Source organism: Pleurodeles waltl, chromosome 4_2 (assembly GCF_031143425.1).
Source record: "Pleurodeles waltl isolate 20211129_DDA chromosome 4_2, aPleWal1.hap1.20221129, whole genome shotgun sequence".
NCBI lineage: Eukaryota > Metazoa > Chordata > Amphibia > Caudata > Salamandridae > Pleurodeles > Pleurodeles waltl.
In genome coordinates this window covers 1,054,478,206-1,054,498,907 of record NC_090443.1, presented here as the reverse complement: position 1 = coordinate 1,054,498,907, position 20,702 = coordinate 1,054,478,206, and the positions used below count along the sequence as shown (strand labels likewise).

At 47.3% G+C, this 20,702-nt stretch overlaps 1 protein-coding gene across 1 annotated transcript in view; it reads right to left on the bottom strand.

Annotated features, from left to right (window-relative positions):
* Nucleotides 1-20,702, bottom strand: part of ZDHHC5 (zinc finger DHHC-type palmitoyltransferase 5) — a 404,963-nt gene that overhangs the window by 110,332 nt on the left and 273,929 nt on the right. The window contains exons 9-10 of the mRNA XM_069233064.1: nucleotides 19,993-20,116; nucleotides 13,372-13,484 (exon numbers count right to left, since the gene is read on the bottom strand). Of these exons, the coding sequence (XP_069089165.1) occupies nucleotides 13,372-13,484; nucleotides 19,993-20,116 (237 nt within the window). The remainder of the gene's footprint in view (nucleotides 1-13,371; nucleotides 13,485-19,992; nucleotides 20,117-20,702) is intronic.

Sequence of the window (20,702 nt, the reverse complement as noted above, 5' to 3'; positions counted from 1 at the left end):
ATGCCAGTGTACATTTTATTATAAAATGCACCCCAGAGGGCACCTTAGAGGTGCCCCCTGGAACTTAACCGACTATCTGTGTAGGCTGACTAGTTTTAGCAGCCTGCCACAAACCGAGACATGTTGCTGGCCCCATGGGGAGAGTGCCTTTGTCACTCTGAGGCCAGTAACAAAGCCTGCACTGGGTGGAGATGCTAACACCTCCCCCGGGCAGGAATTGTCACACCTGGCGGTGAGCCTCAAAGGCTCACCTCCTTTGTGCCAACCCAGCAGGACACTCCAGCTAGTGGAGTTGCCCGCCCCCTCCGGCCAGGCCCCACTTTTTGGCGGCAAGGCCGGAGAAAATAATGAGAAAAACAAGGAGGAGTCACTGGCCAGTCAGGACAGCCCCTAAGGTGCCCTGAGCTGAAGTGACTCTAACTTTTAGAAATCCTCCATCTTGCAGATGGAGGATTCCCCCAATAGGGTTAGGATTGTGACCCCCTCCCCTTGGGAGGAGGCACAAAGAGGGTGTACCCACCCTCAGGGCTAGTAGCCATTGGCTACTAACCCCCCAGACCTAAACACGCCCTTAAATTTAGTATTTAAGGGCTACCCTGAACCCTAGAAAATTAGATTCCTGCAACTACAAGAAGAAGGACTGCCTAGCTGAAAACCCCTGCAGCGGAAGACCAGAAGACGACAACTGCCTTGGCTCCAGAAACTCACCGGCCTGTCTCCTGCCTTCCAAAGATCCTGCTCCAGCGACGCCTTCCAAAGGGACCAGCGACCTCGACATCCTCTGAGGACTGCCCCTGCTTCGAAAAGACAAGAAACTCCTGAGGACAGCGGACCTGCTCCAAGAAAAGCTGCAACTTTGTTTCCAGCAGCTTTAAAGATCCCTGCAAGCTCCCCGCAAGAAGCGTGAGACTTGCAACACTGCATCCGGCGACCCCGACTCGGCTGGTGGCGATCCAACACCTCAGGAGGGACCCCAGGACTACTCTAAGACTGTGAGTACAAAAACCTGTCCCCCCTGAGCCCCCACAGCGCCGCCTGCAGAGGGAATCCCGAGGCTTCCCCTGACCGCGACTCTTTGAATCCTAAGTCCCGACACCTGGGAGAGACCCTGCACCCGCAGCCCCCAGGACCTGAAGGACCGGACTTTCACTGGAGAAGTGACCCCCAGGAGTCCCTCTCCCTTGCCCAAGTGGAGGTTTCCCCGAGGAACCCCCCCCTTGCCTGCCTGCAGCGCTGAAGAGATCCCGAGATCTCTCATAGACTAACATTGCGAACCCGACGCTTGTTTCTACACTGCACCCGGCCGCCCCCGCGCCGCTGAGGGTGAAATTTCTGTGTGGGCTTGTGTCCCCCCCGGTGCCCTACAAAACCCCCCTGGTCTGCCCTCCGAAGACGCGGGTACTTACCTGCAAGCAGACCGGAACCGGGGCACCCCCTTCTCTCCATTCTAGCCTATGTGTTTTGGGCACCACTTTGAACTCTGCACCTGACCGGCCCTGAGCTGCTGGTGTGGTGACTTTGGGGTTGCTCTGAACCCCCAACGGTGGGCTACCTTGGACCAAGAACTAAGCCCTGTAAGTGTCTTACTTACCGGGTTAACCTAACAAATACTTACCTCCCCTAGGAACTGTGAAAATTGCACTAAGTGTCCACTTTTAAAACAGCTATTTGTGAATAACTTGAAAAGTATACATGCAATTTTGATGATTTGAAGTTCCTAAAGTACTTACCTGCAATACCTTTCGAATGAGATATTACATGTAGAATTTGAACCTGTGGTTCTTAAAATAAACTAAGAAAAGATATTTTTCTATATAAAAACCTATTGGCTGGATTTGTCTCTGAGTGTGTGTACCTCATTTATTGTCTATGTGTATGTACAACAAATGCTTAACACTACTCCTTGGATAAGCCTACTGCTCGACCACACTACCACAAAATAGAGCATTAGTATTATCTATTTTTACCACTATTTTACCTCTAAGGGGAACCCTTGGACTCTGTGCATGCTATTCCTTACTTTGAAATAGCACATACAGAGCCAACTTCCTGCAATGGCTATGCATGAAGACATCATGCCTAGTAGTTTCATCACCAGTTTGACTTGTATCTTTTGATTTGGATACATGGTCTGTATCACATTGTGAAATGTGTTTGACACGGCAGAAGGTGTGACTGTGTAATTGATTGAGAAACCTAGTTTGTGGAGGATTTCTATGACATACTCTGTGTGTTGTGAACACCTTTCTAGCGTGTTGGTTTTGATTAACCAATCGTCTAGGTACGGTAACACATGTATTTGCTGCCTTCTGATATGTGCAGCTACTACTGCTAGGCACTTTGTAAAAACTGTTGGCGCAGTTGTTATTCCGAATGGCAACACCTTGAATTGGTAATGTATCCCTTGGAATACAAACCTTAAGCACTTTCTGTGTGAAGGATGTATCGGTATATGGAAATATGCATCCTTTAGGTCTAGTGTTGTCATGTAGTCTTGTTGTTCGAGTAGTGGGATTACGTCTTGTAATGTTACCATGTGAAAGTGATCTGATTTGATGTAGGTATTTAATGTTCGGAGATCTAATATAGGTCTCAGACTCTTGTTTTTTTTTGGGTATGAGAAAGTACAGAGAGTAAACTCCTGTTCCTTTCTGGTGTTTTGGTACTAATTCTATTGCTTCTTTTAGTAGCAATGCCTGAACCTCTAGTCGTAGAAGATCTATATGTTGTTTTGACCTATTGTGTGTTTTCGGTGGGACGTTTGGAGGGAATTTGAGAAATTCTATGCAATAACCATGCTGGATAATTGCCAGTACCCAAGTGTCTGTTGTTATCTCCTCCCAATGTTTGTAAAATTGGCTTAGTCTCCCCCCCACAGGTGTTATGTGTTGGGGATGTGTGACTTGGAAGTCACTGCTTGTTTTGAGGGGTTTTGGGGCTTTGGAACTTCCCTCTATTTTTTTGGAATTGTCCCCCTCTATATTGCCCCCGAAAAGTTCCCCGCTGATATTGGCTTTGATAAGTGGGCCTTGCTTGTGAGGTTGTGGCCTCTGTAGGTTGACCTCGAAATCCTCCCCTAAATTGTGTTTTGCGAAATGTGCCTCTGCTTTGTGGGGAGTAGAGTGCGCCCAAGGCTTTTGCGGTATCAGTATCTTCCTGAGTTTTTCAATAGCAGTGTCGACTTCCGGCCCAAACAACTGCTGCTCATTAAACGGCATATTCAGCACGGCTTGTTGTATTTCCGGCTTGAACCCTGACGTACGCAACCATGCGTATCTCCTTATTGTTATTGCAGTATTTACTGTCCTTGCAGCTGTATCTGCTGCGTCCATTGATGACCGTATCTGATTATTGGAGATACTTTGTCCTTCTTCTACCACTTGTGCCCTTTTCTGGAACTCTTTGGGTAAGTGTTCTATGAAATGCTGCATTTCGTCCCAATGAGCTCTGTCGTATCTTGCCGAAAGTGCTTGTGAATTGGCAATACGCCGTTGGTTTGCTGCTTGTGCTGCAACTCTTTTACCCGCAGCATCGAATTTGCGACTCTCCTTGTCTGGAGGAGGTGCATCTCCAGAGGTATGAGAGTTTGCTCTCTTGCGAGCTGCCCCAACAACCACAGAATCTGGTGTTAATTGCTGCGTAATATAAACAGGGTCTGTTGGTGGTGGCTTGTATTTCTTTTCCACCCTTGGAGTTATGGCTCTGCCTTTAACAGGATCCTGAAATATTTGTTTGGAATGTTTTAGCATTCCCGGGAGCATAGGTAAACTTTGGTATTGGTTATGAGTGGAGGAGAGTGTATTAAACAAAAAGTCATCCTCAATTGGTTCTGAATGCAAGGTGACGTTATGAAACGCAGCTGCCCTTGAGACCACCTGCGTGTAGGATGTACTGTCTTCAGGTGGTGACTGCCTCGTAGGGTAACAGTCTGGGCTGTTATCTGATACAGGAGCATCGTAAAGGTCCCATGCATCAGGATCATCTTGACTCATTGCAGTATGAGTCGGGGATTGCATCAGTGGTGGAGTGGCTACCGGTGATGTGTGCATTGATGGTGGTGGAGTGGTTTGTCTTGCCACCTTTGCCTGTGGCTGCTTGTCCTTTTCTTGAAAGGCAAGTCTTCTTTTCATTTTAATTGGGGGAAGAGTGCTTATCTTCCCTGTGTCTTTTTGAATATGGAGCCTTCTTTGAGTGTAGTCTGGCTCAACAGATTCAAGTTCCTCTCCGAACTTATGTCCTTGCATCTGGGAGGACAATCCCTGTTCCTCTGTGTAGGAACCTGTTTTCGGTTCCGAGGCTGGATGTTTCGGGATCGAAATCCTTTTGGTCGCCTTTTTGAGCTCCGAGGCAACCTTCTTTATTTTTGGCGTCGTGGTGTCTCGGTGCCGAACCATTTCGGTGCCACTGTCTCGGTGCCGAATCTTTTCGGAGCCGCTGTCTCAGGCCCGAGATTGCTGTGTGGCGGTATCTCGACCGGAGTCGGATGACTTCGCCACATGCATGCCCTTTTTCGATGCCGATGATCGGTCACCTATTTTTCGGGTTAAGCCATGGCCTATTGGCGGTGGCGTCCCCTGGGCTTTTGTTGTCTTCTCGTGAGTTTTATGTTTTGACGTCTTACTCACGGTTTTCGGCGTTTCTTCGGGATCGAGCTCGTCCGAGTCCGATTCATGGATGGAGAAGGTTTCTTCTTCCTCCTCGAAACGCTCTTGTCCTGTCGGCGCCGACGCCATCTGCAGTTCTCTTGCTCTTCGGTCTCTTAATGTCTTCCTCGACCGAAACGCTCGACAGGCTTCACAGGTATCCTCCTTGTGCTCTGGAGACAGAGACAAGTTACAGACCAGATGCTGATCTGTATATAGATACTTGTTATGACATTTTGGGCAGAAGTGGAATGGGGTCCGTTCCATCAGCCTTGAAGAGACACGTGGCCGGGCCGACCAGGCCCCGACGGGGAGGGGGGAATCGAAAAAAACCCGAAGGGCCACCAGAGCTCTTCAAAAGTCGGTGTCGATCTGTTTTAACTAACCCGATACCGAACGCAAACAATACCGACGATTTTTCCGAGATTCTAACTAACTTTCCGACCCGAAACACGGAGCGAAAAGGAACACGTCCGAACCCGATGGCGGAAAAAAACCAATCTAAGATGGAGTCGACGCCCATGCGCAATGGAGTCGAAATGGGAAGAGTCCCTCGATCTCGTGACTCGAAAAGACTTCTTTGAAGAAAAACAACTTGTAACACTCGGAGCCCAACACCAGATGGCGGGATGTGCACAGCATGTGTATCTGCAGCTACACATGCCATCGAACATATATATATATATATTGTGCGTACTTACCTTCAGTTGGGTGAGGGGAGCCTGTAAGTAATCTAGTGTAGTGTTACTGTAATAAAGTACCTTTATGTTTGCAACACTGTGGTTCTTTCATGTGTGATGAGTTATTGTGTGACTACAGTGGTATTGAATAAGCTTTACATGTCTCCTAGATAAGTCTTGGATGCTCATCCGCAGCTACCTCTAGAGAGCCCTGGCTTCCTAGACATTGTCTTTATTCACTAACAGGGGATTCCTGGACCTGGTGTAAGGTGTCAACACCGTACACCCCACACCAGGCCAGCTTCCTACACTCTGGCACATGGGGACACCATTGGTCCACTCCTCCTTGGGTTCTGGGACTCGGGTGCAGTGGTGTTTTTTGGCGTTTTTGGCGTTGGGTCCATTGCTAGAGTTACTTGCGAATGGAGGGGGGTCTGCAAAAACAGACTGCAGACAGTCAGCAATTCCACAGTGGGAAGGCACAAGTTGGGCTTTATCTCTGGAGGGCCTGGGAACTACGTTGGCACTGTTGGCCCATTTCAGCTTGGGCTAGGTGGCTCGGTTGCAATGGTGCTGTCTCGCATCAGGTCTTTGGTGGTCCCAGTCCTCACAGTTCTTTCTTGGGTTGCCTGTAGATGCAGGGAACAGGCTCCTCTGCTTCAAGGGAGGAGTTCTTGGCGATTGGTGAAGCTCTGGCAGCTTTCTTGGAGGCTGCAGCGGCAAGACAGGTCAGTTGTTCCTCGAGGGTCGGATTCAACAGGCATGCTAGCAGGGTTGGCGTCAAATCAGTCATGCTCCTCAGTTCAGCAGTCCTCCTTGTCCACTCAACTCCTCCTTTTGTGTCCAGCGAGGATCTGAGGTCCTTGTATCAGAGGGTCCCATAAATACTCAATTGAGGGGGCATTGAGGGGAGTGAAGGGTAGTAGCTAATGGGCTACTTACCGTTGGGGTCACTACACCTCCTAGATGACCACTTCCTTTGGAGAGTGGGCATCATCTGGTCTTAGAATTCCTAATTCCACCGCACACAAGATGGTGGAATTCCTGAGGCTGTGTTCATTTGAGGCTGGTTACCTTAGGGGTGTCTCTAGCCTGGAAATGCAACACCCCTCCTGCACAGTTAATTTTCCCACCTGTCCAGGTGCCAGATGGGCCCTGAAGCGGTGGTGGTGGTGGGGGGACACTTACTGAGGTACTAGAGTGAGTACCAACTGTGTATAATTAGACCTTTTACCTTATTTTAGAGAAAAAGCACTGGCAACCTGTTTAGCAGGATCCCTTTGTACCTCAGTCAAAAAACCCCAGTACCAGTGAGCAGAAAGTGGAGGTGACTGTGTCCAAAAGGGGCAGTTTCCTACAGAGGGTGTTGGGAGCTCTCTTTTTAGTACCTGGGTTGGGCACCTCGTCTTACCTTAGTTTCATGGCATGTGTTTTGTTATATTCATACACATTTTGATTCATGTTTTAGCGAGCCTGCTTTTAGTAACTGTTTTTACATCTCTTATCAGCTGCTTCTTCTATGAAGGCAAGGTTCACGCTGCACATTTCATCAGTCGTTGTACCACATGTAATCTGTATCTTAGTCCAAGGCTGCTATGTACAGTACATGATACGCTAACTTGTCTAGTCAGCCCAGGAGCCAGTTTCTATCTCCGAGACATAGCATTACATCGAACTATTCTCCAAACAATATATGGGTCATTACATAAACTACACATAGGCCCAAGGAAGGTAGAGGGCATTCCAGTCATGATCACCCTGGGATGCATTTTACATGGCAGCTTTGCTGGAGCAGATTTCTCAGCCATCCGAGAGTATTGCAATCCAAACAGGCAGACCCCTGCTAGTTTATTCAGGTATGGGGCTGGGGCTAATCCCTTAGGTCGGGCTAGGCAGAGGGGTACAACCACTATGCTCTCAGATCTAGACATAGGGTTTTGGTAGGACTCTCTAGATTCTCAAGAAACACAAGATTTTTTAAAAATCTTTTTCACTTTGATTGCAATGTTGATTACTTGGCTTTGTTTCATCTGCCTTATCGCAGCACATGTTTTTTTACACTAGAATTAGATTGCTTCAATAAATGCATTGAAATCTACTTTGCATTTTGTGTCTTGCCTTGGCATGATTGAGTAATCAATCGAGTGAAAGGGGTATGATATATTTCCATTATGTCCCTGAGGTTCAGGTTGCGACAAAGTACTGTTCACCCAGACAGGTTTGGGTGACGTGCTGCCAGCTAGACAGGACTTAGGCTGACAGCTACCAAGCGACATGGGATGTACTCAGTCTCCCATTCTCGGTGGTGCTGCAGCCCTAAACACGCAGTCCTAATACCAAAATAGGAACCACATAACAATCCTAGCCTGAAAGAGATTAATCTGTAGTCTCAACTGTTAATCTGGTAGACACTACTGAAGAGGTCTCATTTGTAGTGCCACATTGTGGACAATGCAAATGTAGGTAAGTCATGGATCCTAGCAGGGAGAGATTTGTCAGGCTGTTGGATTGGAAGTTCTTAGGAGAAGATGAAATTTCTCCCAGACTGATGACACTCTCCTCTGAAGGAAGGGTTATGTTACTTACCCTGTAACCATCTGTTGATTCACGTGCTTTGCATACTTCTGCCATCTAGTGCTGGGTCCGGATGAATGCAAGTTGTTTATTGGAGAGGGATGGGTTCTAAAGCTCCTTTAAGTAAAAGAGCTTGAACTTCCTGTTTGAATAATGTTTGGTGTTCCAGAGACAGCCTGTGAAGTGTGAGGTGGAATGTTCGGAGGTGTGGTAATGAGCCCTAGACAATAACCATGGTGGACAATGTCCAACATTCACTGATCCGATGTTATGGATCTCTAAGTGGGGAGAAACTGTTTGCAATCGTCCTCTGATAGGTGTGAAATGATCGGGAGAAGGGAGTGACTGCTTAGTGGCAGGTGCAGCACTAGTGGGGAAGCAACTTTGCCTCAACCCTTTGTGTTGATGCCCCTGTACCCCCCCCCCCCTTGCAGTGACCTCAGGGAGATGGCTGATGACTCTGGCCTTGATGGTATTAAGTGTAGGCATCTGAAGATGTTTTTGAATATGCCTTATAGGAGGGTGCGGCGAAGGAGCCACGGGGACTTGGTGTTTGTAGTGCACCCATTGACTTTGCAACCTCAGTGTCTTTATTCATTTTCTCAAGAGCCTGGTCAACCTGTGGGGCAAAAAGGTGTTCCTCATCAAAAGGGATAATTAATAGGCTCTTTGAACTTCTTGTTTAAAAACAGATATGTGCAGCCAGACATGCAGCGCAAGAAAACACGGGTATTAATGCCCCTGGCAGCAGTGTCTGCAGAGTCTAGGGCACTTCTAACTGAAGTATTAGAAATGAGCTGTCCCTCAGCTACGAGTTCCTGCCCTCTCTTTTTGTACTCCTCTGGGAGGTATCTGAGAAGTTCCTGCATTTCGTCCCAATGGGCACAACCGTATCTGGCTGATAACTTTATAGCAGTTTTTTTTTTCCCCTTAAATATCGGCAGTGTGTCTTAAAATACCCTTGAGCATAGCGAGATACTGTGTTGCCCTATATCTTGTGGAAAGGGTTTCAAAGAGAAAATCCTTCTCTATAGGTTTTTATGGAGTGGTACATTATGATATGTTGAAGTTATGCTAATAAGCTTCTGACAGCAGGTGGTGTCATCAGGAGGATATGACATAGTAGGGTACAAGTCGGGATCATTGTCCCCTTAAGGGTCAACACCGTAGGCTGACCAAGGATCAGTGTGGTTGTGGTGCATCAAAGGTTATCATCCCCTGTCCACAACTAAAAGAGTGTGGAGACCCCTGAGGAGTGATGTTTAATGGATCACTCTGAGAATGAAAGGGAGAGGATGGGGGTGGTGGAGGTTGGGAAATAAGGGGTGGTGGTGGCGGAGAATATGGTGTAGGAGGATGCAAGGGACTGGTGGGTCTTGTCAGTCTTCTTGTTCTTGGCTGGCACCAGCAGATCAAAGGCCTCTCCGAAGACGGGATGGTGCTTGGATGGAGGCAGCGCAGGAATCAGTCTTAGCAAGAAGGCACCCAGTGTGAGGCTGTATATGGATTCATTTCTGACGGGCATCAAGCTTCTCCTGCATCTTGGGATGAACAGGTTCCACTGGAGTACCAGAGTCAGATCTTGTAGGACACGTTGGCTCTGTATATACAATTTCAAAGTAAGAAATAGTGTGCACAGAGTCCAAGGGTTCCCCTTAGAGGTAAGAAAGTGGCAAAAGTAGAGAATTCTAATGCTCTATTTTGTGGTAGTGTGGTCAAGCAGTAGGCTTAGCAGAGGGTAGTGTAAAGCATTTGTTGTACACACAGGCAATAAATGAGGAACACACACTCAAAGACTTACTCCAGGCCAATAGGTGTTTATATTGAAAAATATATTTTCTTAGTTTATTTTAAGAAGCACAGGTTCAAGATTTACAGTTAATACTTTAAATGTAAGGTACTTCACTTAGATACTTTAGGAACTTTGAATGAAAACAATATTGTACAGTCTTTGTAAAAATGGCAATAAGCAGTGTGCAATTTATTGTAAAATACACCCAGAGGGGATCTTAGAGATGCCCCCTGAAAACATACCCGACTTCCAGTGTAGGCTGACTAGTTTTTGCCAGCCTGCCACACACCAGACATATTGCTGGCCACATGGGGAGAGTGCCTTTGTCACTCTGTGGCCAGGAACAAAGCCTGTACTGGGTGGAGGTGCTTCTCACCGCCCCCTGCAGGAACTGTAACACGTGGCGGTGAGCCTCAAAGGCTCACCCCTTTTGTTACAGAGCCCCAGGGCATCCCAGCTAGTGGAGATGCCCGCCCCTCCGGCCACTGCCCCCACTTAGGACGCCAAGGCTGGAGGAGATAATGACAAAAACACGGAGTCACCCCCCAGTCAGGACAGCCCCTAAGGTGTCCTGAGCTGAGATGACTCTGACTTTAAGAAATCCTCCATTTTGTGGATGGAGGATTCCCCCAATAGGATTAGGGATGTGTCCCCCTCCCCACAGGGAGGAGGCACAAAGAGGGTGTAGCCACCCTCAAGGACAGTAGCCATTGGCTACTTCCCTCCCAGACCTAAACACACCCCTAAATTCAGTATTTAGGGGCCCCCAGAACCTAGGAAACTAGATTCCTGCAACCTAAAGAAGAAGGACTGCTGACCTGAAGCCCTGCAGTGAAGACGGAGACGACAACTGCTTTGGCCCCAGCCCTACCGGCTTGCCTCCCAACTTCGAAGAAAACTGCAACAGCAACGCATCCAACAGGGACCAGCGACCTCTGAAGCCTCAGAGAACTGCCCTGCACCCAAGGACCAAGAAACTCCAGTGAACAGCGGCTCTGTTCAACCATCTGCAACTTTCTTGCAACAAAGAAACAACTTCAAGGACTTCACGTTTCCCGCCGGAAGCGTGAGACTTTCTACTCTGCACCCGACGCCCCCGGCTCAACCTGCGGAAAGCCAACACTACAGGGAGGACTCCCCAGTGACTGCGAGCCCCTGAGTAGCCAGAGTTGACCCCTCTGAGCCCCCACAGCGACGCCTGCAGAGGAAATACAGAGGCTCCCCCTTACCGCGACTGCCTGTAACAAGGGACCTGACACCTGGAACCAACACTGCACCCGCAGCCCCCAGGACCAGAAGGAACCGAACTCCCGGCGACCCTCTGCCTAGCCCAGGTGATGGCTACCCCGAGGAACCCCCCCCGTGCCTGCCTGCATCGTTGAAGAGATCCCCTGGTCTCCCTATTGCTTTCAATACAAAACCCGATGCTTGTTTGCACTCTGCACCCAGCCGCTCCTGTGCCGCTGAGGGTGTACTTTCTGTGCCTGCTTGTGTCCCCCCGGTGCCCTACAAAACCCCCCTGGTCAGCCCTCCGAGGACGCGGGTCTTTACCTGCTGGCAGACTGGAACCGGGGCACCCCTGTTCTCCATTGAAGCCTATGTGTTTTGGGCACCTCTTTGACCTCTGCACCTGACCGGCCCTGAGCCGCTGGTGTGGTAACTTTAGGGTTGCCTTGAACCCCCAACGGTGGGCTACCTTGGACCCAACTTTGAACCCTGTAAGTGTTCTACTTATCTGTAAACTTAACAATTACTTACCTCCCCCAGGAACTGTTGATTTTTGAAGTGTCCACTTATAAAATAGCTATTTGCCATTTTTGTCAAAACTGTACATACTATTGTGATTATTCAAAGTACCTAGAATACCTGAGTGAAATACCTTTCATTTGAAGTATTACTTGTAAATCTTGAACCTGTGGTTCTTAAAATAAGCTAAGAACATATATTTTTCTATATAAAAACCTATTGGCCTAGAGTTAAGTCTTTGAGTGTGTGTTCCTCAATTATTGCCTGTGTGTGTACAACAAATGCTTAACACTACCCTCTGATAAGCCTACTGCTCGACCACACTACCACAAAATAGAGCATTAGAATTATCTCTTTTTGCCACTATTGTACCTATAAGGGGAACCCCTGGACTCTGTGCATGCTATTTCTTACTTTGAAATAGTATATACAGAGCCAACTTCCTACAATGCTGCAGTCCTCAGAGACCTTCCCTGGCCACAGGGCCCTTGGTACCAGGGGTACCAGTTACAAGGGACTTATCTGTGTGCCAGGACTGTGCCAGGAACAAAGGTACAGTTTAGGGAAAGAACACTGGTGCTGGGGCCTGGTTAGCAGGATTCCAGCACACTTTCAATCATAACTAGCATCAACAAAAGGCAAAACGTTAGGGGGTAACCATGCCAAGGGAGGCATTTCCCTACAGTTTTGTTCATCTAATGCATCCCCTATATCTTGAGACCCACCAGGTGGTGAACTAGGTGGTGTGAACCCTGAAGGAGGGGGAAATGTTGGAGGAGGAGTATGTTGTGGGGAAGTAGGTGAAGATGGAAAGTTTGAGTACAAAGTCTTTTCTTTGGTCTTTTTTGGAGGTGTAGAGGAATCAAGAGTCTCTTGGTAAGTTAATTTCCTTTTTGAAGGTGGCGAAGGTGATGTCATAATCCGCCCTGTTCTTTGTTGAATTTGAAGTCAGCGCTTTCTAGTGTCCATAACATCTAAAATTGGCTCCACCTGTAATGTAGGGGTTGTTATAGACTGTCCAGATTCACTGAAAGTCTTTGGTGATGTTTTTCAGTTCCGAAGGTTTTTTTGGATGGAAAGTTTTTGGCGGCGAAACATTAGTCAACTGTTGTCTCTTTTTCGGTGACAAAGTGGTTGGCACAGAAGCACCATGTATTTTCGGTTTTGGCAGTGCCGAAATGGAGGTACTGGCGGTCGATGCCCAAGATTTATCTTTGGCTTTTTTTGGTGCATCCGAATAAGTTTCTCTGCCCGACCATGGCTGGAAGGCAGGTTGCTCACAATAAGAATGCTGCACAGTTGACTCCATGGCAGTATTCCAAAGGCAGGCTTGGGGTCTGACTTGAGAAAATATGGATCATGCTGAGGAGCCTTATATTTCTCAAACAACCTTGATGTCAATGCTTTAAGAGTGGCCGGTGTGAGAATTTCTGCTCTACCAAGTCTAGCAAGCTTCATATCAACTGAAGGAGGTGTTAGGCGATGCACTTGGCTCAAGGGGCTCCATGATTGCAGACATCGTTGTCTGGTGGTGCTCCTATGGGGGTATTTAATTTGCAGATCCTCCTGCCAGAACATCCTGAAAGGTGATTATATCATCCACCAGACACACCCTCATTGAAGAACCTTGTTGCTTTTGGATAAGTATTGATTCAAACATACTTTTGGAGAGAAAAGTATAGCTTTTATGAAAAGTAATAAAGAAACAGTGGAATGAATGTCAGTCCAGTCCTGGGAGGCAGACAAAAGGGAAAGCAGACAGACGAGGTTGGAGGATAGCCTTGGCACTAGTGAACAAGGCTAGGGTCCTGTGATAGACTGAGTAGGACTGCCACTGAGAGGCAGATGTTGGCACTGGATAGGAGATGGCGAGTCAGTATAGGCAAACAAAAGTGGAAACATACAAACAGCAAAAAAGCAGCTTCAAAAGGCTCACCTTGGCACTGGCAGAATGTGGCATAGCTCCTGAGGTGCTGCTGTTGCTGTAGCCAGGTCTGTACTTGTACATGCTAGGAGTTGGTGGGCTGTCCTTTGCAAGAACAGCAGACTCTGAAAACAATGATATGGCTTGAACAATAAGGTGTACTGTGTGACACCTTCCGGGCCCACCAACTGGCATGCTTCCACAGCATCAATCTTTCTGAACTTCACCACCTCCCCATCAGCTGTCATTCTTTGCACATTATCTCCCATCAACTGCCTGTGCTCTACATCCCTAACAGTTATCACTGCATGCACCACCACCTCCCGATCAATCGTGGCGTGCTCCACCGTTGTCCCATCAAACTCTGAGCCGCACAACCTCAAAAGCAAAAATGCAAAACAAACAAAATAATGAAAATGTCACTTACCCAGTGTACATCTGTTCGTGGCATCAGTCGCAGTAGATTCGCATGTTCTGCAATAGCTCGCCATCTGGTGTTGGGCCGGAGTGTTACAAGTTGTTTTTCTTCGAAGAAGTCTTTCGAGTCACGGGACCGAGTGACTCCTCCTTTTGTCTCCATTGCGCATGGGCGTCGACTCCATCTTCGATTGTTTTTCCCCGCAGAGGGTGAGGTAGGAGTTGAATTGTAGTAATAGTGCCCATGCAATGGAGTGACTAAGTATGCACCTATTTAAGGTTGAGATGATACATATATAAATAATTGAAGGTAACTTCCAAACTGCTACAGGCTCCCGGGGAGGCGGGTGGGCACATGCGAATCTACTGCGACTGATGCCACGAACAGATGTACACTGGGTAAGTGACATTTTCAGTTCGATGGCATCTGTCGCTGTAGATACGCATGTTCTGCATAGACTAGTAAGCAGTTATTTCCCCAAAAGCGGTGGATCAGCCTGTAGGAGTGGAAGTAGTCTGAAATAATGTCCTTAATACGGCTTGACCTACTGTGGCTTGTTGTGCGGATAACACGTCTACACAGTAGTGCTTGGTGAATGTGTGAGGCGTAGACCATGTGGCTGCCTTACATATTTCTTGCATTGGGATGTTTCCTAGAAAGGCCATGGTAGCACCTTTCTTTCTGGTTGAGTGTGCCCTTGGTGTAATGGGCAGCTGTCGTTTAGCTTTAAGGTAGCAGATTTGGATGCATTTAACTATCCATCTGGCTATACCTTGTTTTGAAATTGGGTTTCCTGCATGAGGTTTTTGAAATGCAATAAAGAGTTGTTTAGTCTTTCTGATGTTCTTTGTTCTGTTAATGTAATACATTAATGCTCTTTTGACATCTAATGTATGTAGTGCCCTTTCAGCTACGGTATCTGGCTGTGGAAAGAACACTGGAAGTTCCACTGTTTGATTTAGATGGAACGGTGAAATAACCTTTGGCAAAAATTTAGGATTGGTCCTTAGGACGACTTTATTTTTGTGTAGTTGTATAAAAGGTTCCTGTATAGTAAACGCCTGAATCTCGCTTACTCTTCTCAGGGAAGTAATGGCGATGAGAAATGCCACCTTCCAGGTTAGGAACTGTATGTCGCAGGAGTGCATGGGTTCAAAAGGTGGACCCATGAGTCTCGTTAGGACAACATTTAGGTTCCATGAAGGAACAGGTAGTGTTCTTGGTGGTATAATTCTCCTAAGGCCCTCCATGAATGCTTTAATGACTGGTATTTTATATAGGGAAGTTGAATAGGTAGTCTGCAGGTATGCAGATATTGCTGCAAGGTGAATCTTAATGGAAGAGAAAGCTAGGTTAGATTTTTGTAAGTGAAGCAAGTAACCCACTACATGTTCTGGAGTTGTGTGTAATGGTTGTATTTGATTAATATGGCAGTAGCAAACAAACCTCTTCCATTTACTTGCATAGCAGTGCCTGGTGGATGGCCTTCTTGCTTGTTTTATGACTTCCATACATTCTTGGGTAAGTTGTAAGTGCCCGAATTCTAGGATTTCAGGAGCCAGATTGCTAGATTCAGCGATGCTGGATCTGGGTGTCTGATCTTTTGGTTGTGCTGTGTCAACAGATCTGGCCTGTTGGGCAATTTGATGCAGGGTACCACTGATAGGTCTAGCAGCGTTGTGTACCAGGGTTGCCTTGCCCAAGTTGGTGCTATCAATATGAGTTTGAGTTTGCTTTGACTGAGTTTGTTTACCAGGTAAGGAAGGAGAGGGAGAGGAGGAAAAGCGTAAGCAAATATCCCTGACCAGTTCATCCATAGGGCATTGCCTTGGGATTGTTTGTGTGGGTATCTGGATGCGAAGTTTTGGCATTTTGCGTTCTCCCTTGTCGCAAACAAGTCTATATGAGGTGTTCCCCAGAGTTTGAAATAAGTGTTCAGAATTTGGGGGTGAATTTCCCATTCGTGGACCTGTTGGTGATCTCGAGAGAGATTGTCTGCGAGTTGATTTTGTATCCCTGGTATAAACTGTGCAATTAGGCGAATTTGGTTGTGAATTGCCCAATGCCAAATTTTTTGTGCTAGCAGGCTTAACTGCGTGGAGTGCGTCCCTCCCTGCTTGTTTAGATAATACATTGTTGTCATGTTGTCTGTTTTGACGAGAATGTATTTGTGAACTATTATTGGTTGGAAAGCTTTTAGTGCTTGAAAAACTGCTAGAAGTTCTAGGTGATTGATATGCAGTTTTGTTTGATGTACGTTCCATTGTCCTTGTATGCTGTGTTGATCGAGGTGTGCTCCCCACCCTGTCATGGAAGCATCTGTTGTTATTACGTATTGTGGCACTGGGTCTTGGAAAGGCCGCCCCTTGTTTAAATTTATGTTGTTCCACCACAGAAGCGAGAGGTAAGTATGGCGGTCTATTAACACCAGATCTAGAAGGTGACCCTGTGCTTGAGACCACTGTGATGCTAGGCATTGTTGTAAGGGCCTCATGTGCAGTCTTGCTTTGGGACAATGGCTATGCATGATGACATCATGCCTAGGAGTTGTAATACCATCTTTGCCTGTATCTTTTGTGTTGGATACATGCGTTGTATGATGGTGTTGACATTTTGAATTCTTTGTGGACTTGGAGTGGCTACTCCTTTTGATGTGTCTATTATGGCTCCCAGGTATTGTTGTACCTTGAGTGGCAGAATTTTGGATTTTGTGAAATTGACGGTGAACCCTAGTTTGAAGAGGGTTTGTATGATATGATTTGTGTGATTTGAGCACTCTATTAACGAATGGGCCTTGATTAGCCAGTCGTCTAGATATGGGAACACATGTATTTGCTGCCTTCTTATGTGTGCTGCGACTACTGCTAGACATTTGGTAAAGACTCTTGGTGCGGTTGTTAATCCGAAAGGCAGTACCTTGAATTGGTAATGTATTCCTTTGAATACAAACCTTAGGTATTTCCTGTGCGATGGGTGTATTGGTATATGGAAATAAGCATCCTTGAGGTCTAAAGTTGCCATGTAGTCGTGCAGTTTTAGCAATGGCAATACTTCTTTGGTATCAGAAAGTACAGTGAGTAAACTCCTGTGTTTATTTGTGTGTTTGGCACTAATTCGATTGCATTCTTTTGCAATAGTGCCTGCACTTCTATCTCCAGGAGATTGGAATGGTGTGTTGTTAAATTTTGTGCTTTTGGTGGTATGTTTGGAGGGAATTGTAGAAATTCTATGCAATAACCATGTTGGATAATTGCTAGAACCCAAGTGTCTGTAGTGATTTCCTCCCATGCTTTGTAATAATGACCTATTCTTCCCCCCACTGGTGTTGTGTGGAGGGGGTGAGTGACATGTGAGTCATTGTTTAGTAGTAGGGGTTTTGGGGCTTTGAAATCTCCCTCTATTTCTAGGGAATTGCCCTCCTCTATATTGTCCCCGAAAACCTCCTCTATACTGTCCCTGGTAAGTGGACGGTGTTGCTTGTGAGGTGCTGGCTTGTGTGCTTTGACCCCGAAACCCCCCTCGAAAGGGCGTTTTACGGAATGTGCTGTAATTCCCTCTGCTCTGCGGGGAGTAGAGTGCGCCCATGGCTTTGGCAGTGTCCGTATCTTTTTTGAGTTTCTCAATCGCTGTGTCCACTTCTGGACCGAACAGTTCTTTTTCATTAAAAGGCATATTGAGAACTGCTTGTTGAATCTCTGGTTTAAATCCAGACGTTCGGAGCCATGCATGCCTTCTGATAGTTACAGATGTATTAATTGTCCGTGCAGCTGTATCTGCAGCGTCCATGGAGGAACGTATCTGGTTGTTGGAGATGGTCTGTCCCTCCTCAACCACTTGTTTTGCCCTATTTTGGAAGTCCTTGGGCAGATGTTCAATCAGATGTTCAATGAGATGTTGCATCTCGTCCCAGTGGGCTCTGTCATAGCGCGCAAGTAGTGCCTGGGAGTTCGCGATGCGCCACTGGTTTGCAGCTTGTGCTGCGACTCTCTTACCAGCTGCATCGAACTTGCGGCTTTCTTTATCTGGGGGTGGTGCATCTCCAGATGTGTGAGAGTTGGCCCTTTTCCTAGCTGCTCCTACAACAACAGAGTCTGGTGGCAGCTGTGTAGTGATGAAAACCGGGTCCGTAGGAGGCGGCTTATACTTTTTTTCCACCCTTGGTGTGATTGCCCTACTTTTGACCGGCTCCTTAAATATGTCTTTTGCGTGCCGGAGCATACCAGGGAGCATAGGCAGGCTTTGGTAGGAGCTGTGGGTGGAGGAGAGTGTGTTGAACAAGAAATCATCCTCGACCTGTTCTGAGTGGAGGCTTACGTTGTGAAATTGTGCTGCTCTAGCCACCACCTGAGAGTACGCGGTGCTGTCTTCTGGTGGAGATGGCTTTGTAGGGTATGCCTCCGGGCTGTTATCTGACACTGGGGCGTCGTATAGGTCCCATGCGTCCTGATCTTGGTCACCCTGGCTCATGGTGGTGTGAGCTGGGGAGTGTGATGGAGTTTGTGCTGGTGAAACGTTAATCACGGGCGGAGGAGAGGGTGGTGGTGTAACTCTTTTCACCACTTTTGGTTGTGGCGCTTGTTCCGTCTGGAACTCCAACCTTCTCTTTCTCCTAATGGGGGGAAGGGTGCTTATTTTTCCTGTCCCCTGCTGAATGAAGATACGCTTTTGCGTATGGTCCACATCAGTTGCTTGTAGCTCTTCCTCAAACCTATGCTTTTGCATTTGGGAGGTTAGCGAGTGCTCTTCTGTATAAGAGCCTGAAGCTGGGTCGCTTGCAGTTTGTTTCGGCATCGAAACTTTGTCTGCGTGTTTTTTCGGCTCCGAGGTGACTTTTTTCCTTTTCGGGGCCGAAACCTCTCGGCGTCGATCTGTTTCGGTGCCGCTGTCTCGGCGTCGAGCCGTGTCCACACCGGCATCTCGGTGTCGAGGCTTGTCTCCAGCACTTTCTCGGTCCCGAGAAGGCTGCGTGCCGGTGTCTCGACCGGAGTCGGACGATCTCGGCACTGTTTGGGCCTTTTTCGGTGCCGACGGTCGGTCACCGAATTTATGGGTCGAGCCATGGCCTGGTGGCAGTGGCGTCCCCTGGGCCTTGTAAATGTTTCTTTGTGTGGTTTTCGACGTCTTACTCACGGTTTGTGTATCGTCGAATCCTTCGGAGTCTGAGTCTTGGATCGAGAAGGTACCTTCTTCTTCCTGTTCCTCGAACTCCCGTTGGGCTGTCGGTGCGGACGCCATTTGAAGTCTTCTGGCTCGACGGTCTCGGAGTGTTTTTCGGGACCGGAACGCACGACAGGCCTCGCAGGTGTCTTCGCTGTGCTCAGGTGACAGGCACAGGTTGCAGACCAAGTGTTGGTCTGTGTAGGGGTATTTATTGTGGCATTTGGGGCAGAAACGGAACGGGGTCCGTTCCATCGGCGTTCTTCAGCACGCGGTCGGGCCGACCAGGCCCCGACGGAGGATCGAAAAACTACCCCGAAGGGCACCGGAGCTCTTCGATCTTCGATGCGGTGTGGAATCTAAGTACGCCGATCCCGAACGCAACAATACCGACGAAAATCTTCCGAAATTAGCTAATTTTCCGTTCCGAAACTCGGAGCGACAGGAACACGTCCGAACCCGATGGCGGAAAAAAAAACAATCGAAGATGGAGTCGACGCCCATGCGCAATGGAGACAAAAGGAGGAGTCACTCGGTCCCGTGACTCGAAAGACTTCTTCGAAGAAAAACAACTTGTAACACTCCGGCCCAACACCAGATGGCGAGCTATTGCAGAACATGCGTATCTACAGCGACAGATGCCATCGAACATTGCATTATATCCGCATCATTATAACGCCTCTAAATTGATCTGAGTTTGCTCCACCAGTTCCCACAACTACTCTGTGTTGTCAACTCCTCACATTTAATAACTGTGGGAATCTACACCGACATCTACAACTTGCAGACTAATCACTAATCTCCACTTCCTCATAAATCACTGCATTCAACCCTTCCCAGCAATCAACCACTTGGCCCTTCACCCTTTTATCTGCATTCCACCACTTCCCCAACAACTGATTACCATCACCTCCCCAATAACTATTACCGTTATTAATATAACTGTGCCACCAAAATCAATGAAAAACTCACAACCTTCCCAGCCATCAATCACTGACAACTGCCGCCTTCCCACTGCTCACCACACCCATGACCACTATCTCTGATGATAATCTTACCATCTTTGGTCACCAGGTGTAACTGATTTCTTAGGCCAACATAACGACTTAGGTCAGGCTTGGGTGGGGGCGGCGCCTCGGCATCTGCAGACTGGCTCTCCGTTATCTCAAGGCTGCTCTTTGACTGTATGATAGGAAAGCAGAGAAAAGATTAAACACAGGACTTAACAGGTAGTCTGAGGTAAGAGTGAGAACACTGCCAGGCTTCAGTGAAGACTGGTTGTAGGAAGCTGGCTCTGTATATACTATCTCAAAGTGAGAGATAGTGTGCACAGAGTCCAAGGGTTCCCCTTAGAGGTTGATTGTGGCAAAATTAGATAATTCTAATGCTCTATTTTGTGGTAGTGTGGTTGAGCAGTAGGCTTATCAGAGGGTGGTGTTAAACATTTGTTGTACACACACAGGCAATAAACGAGGAACACACACTCAAAGACTTAACTCCAGGCCAACAGTTTTTAAATAGAAAATATATTTTCTTAATTTATTTTAGAACCACAAGATTCAAGATTTGAAGTAAAAACATAAAATGCAAGGTACTCCACATAGGTAAGGAAGGAACTTTGAATTAGAGCAGTAACATACACAGTATAGGTTAAAATGGCAATAAGCTATTTTAAAAGTGGACAGTGCAAAAATCAACAGATCCTGGGGGAGGTAAGTAAGGTTAGGTTTCTGAGGTAAGTAAAGCACTTACAAGTTCAGTTTCCTGG